This window comes from Chaetodon auriga, chromosome 2, assembly GCF_051107435.1.
Source record: "Chaetodon auriga isolate fChaAug3 chromosome 2, fChaAug3.hap1, whole genome shotgun sequence".
Lineage (NCBI taxonomy): Eukaryota > Metazoa > Chordata > Actinopteri > Chaetodontiformes > Chaetodontidae > Chaetodon > Chaetodon auriga.
This window is the reverse complement of record NC_135075.1, coordinates 16,477,578-16,489,510: the sequence shown is the minus strand read 5'-3', so window position 1 is coordinate 16,489,510 and position 11,933 is coordinate 16,477,578. Positions and strand designations below refer to the sequence as shown.

Below are 11,933 nucleotides of genomic sequence, written 5' to 3'. Positions count from 1 at the left end.
GGGCTACATGAATGACCTCTACTAAAGACAACTGTCGGGACAGCCAATGAAAGGAAGAAGTGCTCGCTGTCAGCCAATTGTTGTTGCTGTTACTCAGACTATCTGGTGCGCATGCGCAGAAGGTAGCGGCGTGACACGCGTGTGGAGGAAGTGAAGTGACGGGTCTGGAGCAGCTGCTGCCTCTCTGTCCAACAGAACCGGCTAAACTGTACTTTATTTTGTCTTGGAAAAATGTCGTGGCTGTTCGGCCTGAACAAGGGGCAGCCTGAAGTGCCTCCCGGTCTCCCGGTTCAGCCTCCACCACCACCGCCGCCGGCTGGAGGCTCCAGCGGCGGTGGAGATAAACCCAAGGACAAATGGAGCAACTTCGATCCCACCGGGCTGGAGCGGGCTGCTCAGGCGGCCAAGGAGCTCGACAAATCCCGTAAGTGTTTGGGAGGGTTTGTCAGCTCAGTGGCTGTGGAAGGGGAAGGTTTCTCCAGAAAACAACAGCGTTACTGCACACAGAGAGTCATGATGCACCAGCACACAGCTGCTTTCTGCTCATGGTGGTGGGGTGGTGGTAGCTTCACTGATGCAGCAGCTTGGATAATGAGGCTCACCCTCACAGCCAGCATGTGAACATATATGTTTAGTGTCATCTTTGTCAAGTTGTTGGTCGTTTTATGAGAACAACGCTGTGCTGCTCTCACTTTCATTCAAACTAGTAGACAGGGTTCAAAGGTCACCGCCAAGCAATCTGGCTTGCAACACCCAAATTCCACTGGCTCCACATACATGTAATAGTTCACCAATTGCCTTTTGGTCATGTTTTGTGTTCATGGTTTTCGCTTCCGTAATAGTTGCAATAAGTAGATGTTGGAAGATAAAGAGTGTAGGTGACATATCTGACAGGGGCGTCATGTTACACTGATCACTGAAAATCTGAAGCCGTCACACCTTTCAGTTTCTGTGCTGATGCCTCTCTCCTCCACCCAGGACATGCCAAAGAAGCTCTGGATTTGGCTCGAATGCAGGAGCAGACCGTTCAGATGGAGCATCAGAGCAAAATGAAGGTAGAGTGCAAACCTGCATCCTAAGCTGCTGCTTCTCTGTCGATCGGCCGCAGGACCCTGATAATGTTTCACAGAAGTTGGTTCATTTAGCTGCTGCTGATTTACATCATTTTAAGAATATGTTAATAATCTTTTGATTTACTGGATGGGTAACGGTGCTGAGAGATGAAGGAGAGTTCCACTCGAGTGTGGATAACAGTGTTGTGTTTAGTTGCTCCAGTTTACAATATGAAAGTTAAATGCATATGAATTATTTCTATGTTTGAGCAGGGGACAAAAATAGAAACCACATATAAATGAAAAGTTTATTTCCATCTCCACCTGATATCTGTCAAGCTGTATAATGCCACTACTTCAAGGTCTGATGCAGCCCCTGAAAACCCCAGTTGATCATGCAGTTGCCATGGATATAAATGCTCCTGCTCTGTGCCCCGTCACAGGAGTACGAAGCAGCAGTTGAGCAGCTGAAAGGCGACCAGGTGCGAATCCAGGGGGAGGAGAGGAGGAAAACTCTGAATGAGGAGACGAAGCAGCATCAAGCGGTGAGAGCAGAACTGCCCTTTTTCTTTTAGTATTTTAAAGTAAGAATAACAAGTGTATCGCAGCAGTGAATAAGACCAATTTGAGTGACATGGTTACAATTATTTGTTTTTGGTGCCATTACAGAGAGCTCAGTATCAAGATAAGCTGGCCAGACAGCGATATGAGGATCAACTACGGCAACAGGTGAGCTCATCTCCCTACATATTTAGTATATGTGCTTTTGAAATGAGGCATGGTGTTAAATGTGATTACTTTTTTTTTCAACAGCAAGCCCTGAATGAGGAGAACCTTCGCAAACAGGAGGAGTCTGTGCAGAAACAGGAGGCCATGAGGAAAGGTACGCCCTTCACCACCGTAACACTGATGACAGGAACTCGTGGAAGCTTTTGACGAGGTTGAACAGTAGTTCATGTACTTGTGTCATGTGTTTCTACAGCAACGATAGAGCACGAGATGGAACTGAGGCACAAAAATGAGCTCCTGCGCATAGAGGCCGAGTCTAAAGCACGAGCCCGTGTGGAGAGAGAGAACGCCGATATCATCCGTGAGCAGATCCGTCTGAAGGCCGCAGAACACAGACAGACTGTCCTGGAGTCCATAAAGTGAGAGTTCACACCAGAAGTTATATGATGGTGGAGGATTAGATGCAGTGTGGTGTCCTGAATCATGGAAATTGAACATTTTAAAGAAGTATTTAATACAAATGCAGTCTCAAACATACCAGTTTAAACCGGAATGGTCAGTTTTATATGTTAAGTAATCAAATTTACATCTTGTAAACACCCAAATGGCTTGCGTGACAGTTACCTGTGTTTGTTTTTAGGACTGCAGGTGCTGTGTTTGGAGAAGGATTCAGGGCCTTTGTGTCAGACTGGGACAAAGTCACAGCCACCGTGAGTCATGTTCCTTTCCACAGTCAGTTTAGTGAATGATTATACTAAAAATACACAATAAGAGCTGAATTTGACACTGACGTTCACTGGTGGAAATCTTTTTACAAAATGAAGGTTAGTTAGGTGTAAAAGTAGCAACAAACAAATGCATTTACAGATATGCAGATGCCTGTCTGTTCATAAGGGTTGTTTGATTTTGTAATGACTGATACCTTCACACATCACACACCGTTTCAGTCCTCAGCATTGATGCGTGGTTTGGCGCTGACATCAAGTGAATCCACATGTACGTATCCATCCGTCACCCACCCAAACAATCAGTAGTCAGTATGTCAGGAGATTTAAATATGATGTTATGCTGCTGTGCCTCTGTATAAATACGCACAACAGGCATTCGTGCCTGACGAAAAAATTAAGCTTAAAATGTGTTCACCGTTTTAGAGAATGTAATGAATTTTCCTCATTAATTATGTATTATTCCACCCACCCACAACCCATCCACTATTAATCAGACTCTTATTTTTATGCCCTGTTTTAACTACTAAAACTGCAACGCACTACAAATGGAAATCAGAACGCTTTCAATACCAAAATCTTGTCGCTTCTCTACAGATTCTGTATTCACATGCAAATATCTGTTTATAGAGATTACACCATTGATGACATCCAGTAGACAACAGTAACCACAGAATAACCATAAATCATGGTCCCATGGTGGGACTGTCGGTGTGGGCAAGCCTGGAATGGGTTTGAATTGAGCGGTTTTCCTGATCCCTGCAGTGGACGGAGTTTGAATGTTGTAATTGTTCTACGACCAGGTTGCAGGTCTGACCCTTTTAGCTGTGGGAGTTTATTCGGCCCGAAACGCAACAGCAGTGGCGGGACGTTACATCGAGGCCAGGCTCGGGAAGCCGTCACTGGTGCGGGAAACATCCCGATTCACTGTGGGAGAGGCAATCAAGCATCCGATCAAGGTAGCTAATTAGCAACGGACCGTTTGCTCATTTTGTGAACTGTAGATTATAATATGCTAACTGCACGTTTTCTGTCCCTCCTTCATTATTTAGACAACCAAGCGGCTGAAGAGCAAACCTCAGGATGCTCTTGAGGGAGTTGTGCTCAGTGTAAGCGGACACAAACATTCACAAAGGATCTAATCAAACCTTTTTAAAGTTTTGTGACCGCTTGATAGAAATGCATTTTTCTGTCTCTCAGCCTTCCCTGGAAGAGCGTGTGCGCGACATTGCTATAGCAACGAGAAACACGAGGCAGAACAACGGCCTGTACAGGAACATCCTCATGTACGGCCCTCCAGGCACGGGCAAGACTCTGTTTGCTAAGGTATACCCGAGGACTGAATGATGACCGATGTAAACATTTACAGACGTGGGAAGTGATGCTGTTTAACTGTGAGGAATCCCTTTTTGTGTCGAGCAGAAGTTGGCAATGCATTCTGGGATGGACTATGCAATCATGACTGGTGGTGACGTGGCACCCATGGGCCGTGACGGTGTGACAGCCATGCACAAAGTGTTTGACTGGGCGAACACGAGTCGACGCGGGTAGGCTACATGATAATATATTAAAGGAGGATGATATACGATCTGTATCTGCAGCATAAGTTACGATGTAGCTCAGTAAGAAGTGAAGCGCTGTCATCACCCTGGAAACCCAGGGTCAAACCTGGAGTTCCTTCTGCTGTGCAGTACAGGTCTCAGATATAACAGGTGAAGATTATCGCGTGTTTTCATCCTGTTACAGACTTCTGCTTTTTGTTGATGAAGCCGATGCATTCCTCCGCAAACGATCCACTGTGAGTCTGCTTGTATTTCATCTCCAGAAACCTGGGATGTTTCTGTTACAACATCATACCATTTTCAATTTGCCTCGACCTATTTTCAACTATATAACATGAAATCATTACTCTTGTTCTTTGCAGGAGAAGATCAGTGAAGACCTCAGAGCCACTTTGAATGCGTTTCTGTATCGCACTGGAGAACAGAGCAACAAGTAAACATTTATTTATGTCCTGTACAAAATCTGTGCTCTAACCTAACTTACATGTCTTAAGTGTCTCTGAAATGTTCGATTCCTGAGTTTTATTTTTTTCCTGCAGGTTCATGCTGGTGTTGGCCAGTAACCAACCAGAGCAGTTTGACTGGGCCATAAACGACCGTATAGATGAAATAGTGAATTTTGCTCTGCCGGGTCCCGAGGAGAGGGAGAGGCTGGTGCGGTTGTACTTCGACAGATATGTGCTGGAACCCGCCACTGGAGGGAGGCAGTGAGTGCAATCACCACCAACAACACAGCTGTGAAAATAGGGCAGGAACCCAAACCACTGCACACCAGGGACACAAACTGAAACAAGCAATTAGGCTCAGTCCATCATGTCTACTCACTCACATCCAGATGTGTTAATTCTGAGTGATTTTTAGGAGTTTGTAGATCCTTGACTGAAAGGCTGTGCCAGGATCAGGATTAGATTTAGGCCCTTTTAAGATGAAGGCAAAGAAGCCTGCTGAGCATTTGGAGCGTGGCCAGCCGTGCTGAGGCTTTAATTATAAACACAGCAGATGTGTGACGAAGGCTGAAAGATGGGTTCAGTCCACACACAGGCCAGGAGGCAATGAACTGAGCCCCAAAGACACAGCAAAGTCAGAAAGAAACTGCATCCAGGTGAACAAAACAATGGAGAAATCTTTTCTTTTGTCCCCATCTCATTTGTTTTTATGTGTCTGTGGCTTTGTGCAGGAGGATGAAGCTGGCACAGTTTGACTACGGTAAAAAGTGCTCTGAGATAGCGAAGCGGACAGAGGGCATGTCTGGAAGAGAGATCTCTAAGCTGGGTGTAGCCTGGCAGGTACGTTCCCTGTAGTCATTGTGAATCTTAATCTCATAATCCTTTAGTTCAGAATGCTACAAGAATTTCATTTTCGTCAAGTAAATTAATGTCTAATGTACTTGCAGGCGGCAGCATATTCCTCTGAAGATGGCGTCCTGACAGAGGCTATGATTGATGCTCGAGTTGACGACGCTGTCAAGCAACACCTTCAGAAGATGGACTGGCTGCATGGAGAGGAGGAGGCTCAGACCAAGACCCTTACGCCTCCACCAGCTGGGGTGACAGGCAGTGGAGGCAAAATGGGCTTTACTCTGCCCCTCAGTGAAGCGCCTCAGGCTGAAGACATGATCGCTCCGGTTCTGGAGATAAATACGAAACAAGAAGGTGAAAGTGCACCACTTCCTTCAGACATCGACCAGTCAGCAGAAGGCAAAAGTGCCACCCCAGCTGGGCGGGACTATGAAGATGCTGTCAAAGTAGAAGCTGCAACACCAGCAGAGAGTTTAGCCGAGCCTGTAGCCTCCAAAGACGGCGAGGGTAAGGTCCAAGAAGAAGACAAACCAGGGCCCTCTCCTCCAAAGGATGGAACTCCAGTTTGAGTTGGAGATGTGTTTAGCGGGGCGGGATGAATTATACAGATCAGTGTCCTGCCCCTTTAACTAGTCTGTGAGTTTATGTCTCAAAGTCTCCTGGACTGTCTGTGACAGAAGATGAATGCAGTGGGTTGGGGAAGAAAATCGATTAACGTTTCAAAAAACAAACTACGCCTGAGACTCTTTCATTCAAATACATAACTTAGAGATCATGAAAGTGTACTTTACCTGGAAACCAGACTGTCTGTAATAACCGTATATATGTGTTGTGCACAGTTTAGTGTCTGTTAAACTGATTAAATGATCTGTTTTTTTATAAACAGTAAAAGTTCTTGTGATTCTTGCAGACTTTTTAATGAACAGTCTTTTATGACCATTATACCATAATCCGTATTTGGATTAGAGACACTTGAATAATTAAGACAGTCAATTTGAAATTTCTTTCAGAGAGCAACATTCTGAACAGCCAGTGGCACAACATATATCAGCGTACTCTTTGGAGACATCAGACCTTGCCATGACATTGTCGAGCGTCATAAATATATGGTTTTGAAAGTCAGGGTACAGAGAGGATGGCTTAAGATTGGACGAGGCAGCAATATTGTCCTATAGGAATCCACATGGGATTTCAATATTTCACAGTAATGGCTGAGGGCTGGAGGAAGCTCCTGCAAAGTCAAGGGCATGAAAGCACCCTTGGCTTGGAATAGGCCGCATGATGAGACTCTCTGTCAGACTTTACAGGAAGCCTTCATGTACTATGATGTAGGGTGTCACATGAATGACTGAACAGCCTGGTCAATCCGACCAGGAAGGCGAACGGTTTTATTTATGATGATGGAGAACTATTCAACTCAGCCTGATTAAAAAACATCAAAAATCTATTAACTGTAAGACATCATATCCCTTGAATGAAAGACTGAATGAGATGAGGTCCTGTGACCATGTCTGACAGCCAGTTCCCAGGTGAACCGGTCAAGTGTTTTCACAGCACGGCACCAAACCGTCACTCAGGTATGTACACACAGACACCACGATGGGTGCTGCTGTTCATTACAGAGATACAATTCTGACACTGGAATGAGAAGAAGTGCCTTCTATTGCATGCATGTAAAAAATGTAGTTTCAAATTTAAATACTTCATCATGTAGACGGTGACACTAATATGTGTAGAATATTTAAGGTGAACCTACCCAATGTAATTTATTATTCCCTTTTCTCACTGTGGCTGCCATGATGTAATATATAAAAATTGTGTTTAGAATTTTGGAAATTAAGATTACAAAGACATACAACACACACTACTGAAAAGATCGATTGCATTTCTGGCTTCACAATTCTGCTTTTAATCATGTCAGACTATAGTCACCTTTTGCTTATTTACATTCACATTATGTACAGAAATTATACATAGTATATACAGTGTATGGATGTTTGTGGGGGGAACATCAGGCAGACTGTGCACACGTGCTGATGTTGAATAAATAACATCCATTGTCACACACAGTCCTTCAGCACCTCACTCATGTAGCGCCTCTAAGTCATACTGGAGCAAAGCCCTTTGGGTGTCTGAATAAAGGAGTAAGAAATGAGTGTTTTCCAGTGGCTTTGTGGTCCAGTGGTGGTGCATTTACTCAAGCACTGCAGCTCAGTACAAACTAGAGATACTTGAGTATTTTCATGTTATGTAACTTTACTTTTTTACTTTTACTCTACTCCACTACATTTCAGAGACAAATATTGCACTTTTCACTAAATGTTACACAACTTACGTTACCAGTTATTTGTTCTTGAACTGAAAACCAAGTATCTCCAAATAAACTGAAGGGCTAAGTGTTCCTTCGTGGTCTGAGAAGATTCTCCTCCTTCTTAATATGAATAAACTATTTAAAAACCGTCTTGGATTAACTGGAAAATGCATCGTCACAAAGCTGAAAACGGCTGTATGTCTGAGATCATTAAAAACTGACTTTTTAGAGATACGTGGTTCTGACAGGAAGCAATGCCTCAATATATAATGATCTTACAGAATATGATGCATCACTGTAGATTAAACTACCCAGCAGTATATAAAGTAGTTAAAATGAGCTCAACCTTTAACATCTACAGCAGTAAAATGCCACATACACATTAATGCAGCAGTGATATGAATTTAAAAACATCATATATAATAGTAAAGTAGTGACAGGGACCATTTAACCACACAGTGAGTACTTCTACTTTTCATACTTCAAGTACATTTTTTTGCTAAAACTCACAAACATTTATTTAAGTAAGGTTTGAATGCAGGACTTTTTACCTGGAGTGGAGTATGTTCACACTGTGGTATTAGTACTTTATTTAAGAAAAGGATCTGAATACTTCTCTGCCAGTGTTAGAGTCCGACAACAAATGCACAGGCTTCTTTTACCACATTGTCTCATCAATACCAAAGATCCACAACCCTGTCACTGTTTGAGAGGATCAATCTGAACCTGCCTCCTGATCCATGACATCCACCACAAGATACTCTTGACCAAAATGTTTGTCATTCTGGCATATCTAAAGTGATGTATTTAATCCAAGTTTGGCATCCATTGTCTACAACCACCTGCTTCAGTTAAAACCACAGATCATGCTTACATATCACTTTTTTTTTTTTATACCTCATCTTGAAGAGTGTGAGGATGTGGGAGTGCTGTCATATTTGTTTCTCTCAAGGACTTTTAGGCTTTAGGTCCTTGCAAGTGAGGTGTTAAAGCAAATTCCTCCTGAGCAGGAGTGACGGTGCTGCTGGAAGGGTTAATCTGGAAGATCTGAAAAGTTTGGGAAAACAAGCCACACGTCAATGACAATACTAGCACAAAACATATGTGTGCATTTTTATACTTTGGTATGACAGAATAGAAACGCTACTTTTTTTTAATCCATTTTTCTCAACTATTGCTTTCTAGTAATATTTCAGAAACTATTTCAGTGAGACTGCTGCCTAAAATTGTGAGATAATACAATGATACATGTAAACCACAGACTGTTATAAATGTTACACATGCTTCATCTGTTGAAGGAAGGAGCAACTCAACCAACCAGAGTAGAAGTCACGCTCCTGCTGCGGTTCCTTCGTTAGCATATTTTTGTGTTTTAAATCCTTTAGCAGGGATTTCACCATCTTCTTACACCTTCTTTCTCGATCCTTGGCATTTCTTAAGACCCGCTGCAATTCCTCCACCCTCTCCTGAGCCTCAGTCAACTTCTTTTTCACTTGAACTGGGTCAAGGGCATACTGATGATCCTGAAAAACATTTACTTCAACTTAAAATGACTCTCTTTACTTTAGAAATTACACTACGATATAAACCCTGCATCCTGCAAAGGTGTTTAAAACAACACCGGTTTCACTCACTGAAGTTGACACTTCATGGTCCTCTGGCAGCTGAGCGCAAACATCTGGACTTTGTACTGCAGCTTTTTGTGACGTCTTAGTTGACCTGGATGTATTGGGCACCTGGAGATTGAGGAAAAGCCAATGTGTACAATTTCCAACTTTTTTTGTTTTAGCGGGCTTTAATGAGAGATTAAGATGATATGAAAAATCATCACCATTTATATAGAAACAGTTTACCAACACTAACTTTGTTCTGAGGGTCAGAAAATATAAAAACAGACGGGATCACTCCTTCCTTTATGCGAGTCGTCTGTCCAGTCATGTCAAAGTCTTCTGCCTTGAAATGACAGCTGCAGATGACTGAGCGGTCATTTGGCTCGAACTCCTTTCTCCTCAGTGCTGTTTTCCATGCCTGTCTTTTTACTTTATCTTTTGGGAACCTAAACATAAAAACAAGTCCATTTGAAAAACACAATGCAACTCTACACTATGCTTTTATAGGTACAATCTAGACACACAAGTTACTGTATGTCACCTCAGCACCTCGCAATGGTCATAAACAAATAAACAACAAACACACACAGCAATAACACACAGACTGACATAACTGACAGATAATATTAGCATCTTCTGTTATGCCTGCTGTTGTTCATTGGAGCGTTGTGTCAGTGTGCCATGTGTTTATGATATAGGATACTTGGTTCATGTAAAAATGTGAGTTTGAATACCAAAAAACTTGTACCACATCATGTAGATGGTAACAGTAATACCGTATAATATTTAAGATTACCTTATGTAATTAGTTTCAAACTATACTAGTTTTTCTTACTGCATTGTAAAACTAGCTGCCATGATATAATTTTGTATATACAATTTGGGGGTGGGGGGGGGGGGGAACTTCATTAATAAAACAGACAATTATAAAAAAAACACTTAAAAGACCAAGCAAATTCCTGGCAGACTTCACAAGTATGGTTTTAATTCAATTTTTTGTGAAATTGTCACAATTCTGATTTAACATGTAACTTACATGTTAAATCTCACACACACGGTATTGGCAGGTTTGTGCATAGTTGCAGATTGACAGTTACATCATCTTTTAATTTCTTTATCTTACATAATTCATCTTAATTCAGTAACAGGACAGTCACTAAAATAAGGATAATTTATTGTGATACATCGAAGTCAACACGTTGCAAACAGTTTAAGGTATTGTGGGGAAAAAACAAAACAAAACAAAACAAAACAACTTTGCACCAGTGAAATGTTATTTCCTCTTCCTTGGTTTTGGCACTTCCTTCATTAGAACATCCAGCAGCAGCACGAAACTGGAGCTTTTTCTGACTCCTGTAAGACGCATACAAGGTTGAGCGGGCCAGACCCCGCCGCAAGATGGCGGCGGCAGAGACGCATCTTACAGACCGGATGCGGAATCTACTGTAAATAGCTGTGATTTCGTTTGGTTAGCTTGAACGACGGATCATTACATTTTCATCAAATTCAACACGTTCGTGACAGTAAAGTGTTGTATCATAATCTCTCACCTGTGGAATGTTATTCCCTGCTCCTTGGTTTTGACACTTCTTTCATTAGAACATCCAACCGCAGCACAAAAGTCTGGCATTTTCTAAAATTTGAGCCAAAACCACGTCGCAATATGGCGGCGGCAGAGACGCATTTCACGCCCGGACACGTCCTCCACGAAAACCCGCCCCTACTGTCTTTTATTGGCTACGAGCCTGACCATATTTCCTAACCATAACCATCTAACCAATCACGTAACCCTAAACCGAATCAAGCAACGACAACTAGCGAATCAGAGACAGAGTAGGGCGGGTTTTCACGTCATGCGGGTGGTGGTGAAAAAGAAAAAAAATCTCACAAACCGGATATGATGTCAACGTGTACGCATAACACATCCAGAACTTTTTAAATATGCTTCACGCACCTGTCAGCCCTTTTCTATGTGTCTATTATTGTTTATCTTGGTTTTGCAAACAAAACAAATAAGCAAACAAACAAACAAACAAAAAACTCACATCCGAATCTCCAACTAAGCCGTCAGAGGATAACTTGCATTGTGGGTAATGTAGGTGCCAGGTTTTAACAAGGAAGAACATGGAGAACAAAGGTAGAAGATCTCTGCTGCATTGATTTTTTTTTTTTTTTTTTTTTTTTTTAAATTGTGCATTGAGGAGCACCATGCTGAACAGATTTAGTACACTTTTAATTTTAAAACTCTCTGCTGGACCTGGTCTCATCTTTCTGACATTTCGATATTTTGCAAGTGCAAGTGAGTGAGTGCAACATCAGGTCCATATAGGAACCCCCTAATTGTTCTTGTATCACAGATAAGAAACAAACAAACAAACAAAGAAAAATGGTAACAGACAGTTCAGACATTGCATCTGTGCTTCTTGAGAAAGAACTGCTTAAAGAATTCAGACTGGCAGAGAGGGATTTTTATATTCTTTAATGCCTGTTGCCTTTTTATGTTTTTTTTTTTTTTTTTTTTTTTCATCGTTAGAATGGTTTTTGCTTAGAATTTGCTTGGTACTGATGCCCTTTCTCTTTTATCTATTTTGATTATGAAGCACCAACTTTTTTGGAACTGGTTATATTATTATAAAAAAAATAAAT

The 11,933-nt window shown here is 42.0% G+C and overlaps 2 protein-coding genes across 2 annotated transcripts; one reads left to right on the top strand and one right to left on the bottom strand.

The window, feature by feature from the left end:
* Positions 1 to 124: 124 nt before the first annotated feature.
* Positions 125 to 6,259, top strand: atad3 (ATPase family AAA domain containing 3). Its single transcript, XM_076740834.1, has 16 exons — positions 125 to 424; positions 979 to 1,055; positions 1,496 to 1,597; positions 1,722 to 1,781; positions 1,866 to 1,935; positions 2,035 to 2,200; positions 2,422 to 2,491; positions 3,310 to 3,465; positions 3,559 to 3,615; positions 3,707 to 3,832; positions 3,929 to 4,053; positions 4,253 to 4,304; positions 4,431 to 4,501; positions 4,608 to 4,775; positions 5,246 to 5,354; positions 5,462 to 6,259. The coding sequence occupies exons 1-16, from the start codon at positions 232 to 234 to the stop codon at positions 5,933 to 5,935; spliced, it is 2,076 nt and encodes a 691-aa protein (XP_076596949.1). The 5' UTR covers positions 125 to 231; the 3' UTR covers positions 5,936 to 6,259.
* Positions 6,260 to 7,254: 995 nt separating this feature from the next.
* On the bottom strand, positions 7,255 to 10,981 carry LOC143331801 (THAP domain-containing protein 2-like). Its single transcript, XM_076748970.1, has 5 exons — positions 10,838 to 10,981; positions 9,541 to 9,733; positions 9,312 to 9,413; positions 8,996 to 9,200; positions 7,255 to 8,724 (listed from the first exon to the last, which is right to left on the bottom strand). Exons 1-5 carry the CDS (start codon positions 10,915 to 10,917, stop codon positions 8,711 to 8,713), a joined length of 594 nt encoding a protein of 197 aa, XP_076605085.1. The 5' UTR covers positions 10,918 to 10,981; the 3' UTR covers positions 7,255 to 8,710.
* Between the last annotated feature and the right edge of the window lie 952 nt (positions 10,982 to 11,933).

Excerpts from the sequence above, each read along its gene's own strand:
- LOC143331801 (XM_076748970.1), bottom strand. The coding sequence starts at position 10,917 with ATGCCAGACTTTTGTGCTGCGGTTGGATGTTCTAATGAAAGAAGTGTC. Across the intron at positions 9,734-10,837 it reads CAGGGAATAACATTCCACAG|GTTCCCAAAAGATAAAGTAA; the intron begins GTGAGAGATTAT and ends TTTTATGTTTAG. Across the intron at positions 9,201-9,311 it reads ACCATGAAGTGTCAACTTCA|GATCATCAGTATGCCCTTGA; the intron begins GTGAGTGAAACC and ends AATGTTTTTCAG.
- atad3 (XM_076740834.1), top strand. The coding sequence starts at position 232 with ATGTCGTGGCTGTTCGGCCTGAACAAGGGGCAGCCTGAAGTGCCTCCC. Across the intron at positions 1,936-2,034 it reads ACAGGAGGCCATGAGGAAAG|CAACGATAGAGCACGAGATG; the intron begins GTACGCCCTTCA and ends GTGTTTCTACAG. Across the intron at positions 3,466-3,558 it reads CAATCAAGCATCCGATCAAG|ACAACCAAGCGGCTGAAGAG; the intron begins GTAGCTAATTAG and ends TTCATTATTTAG.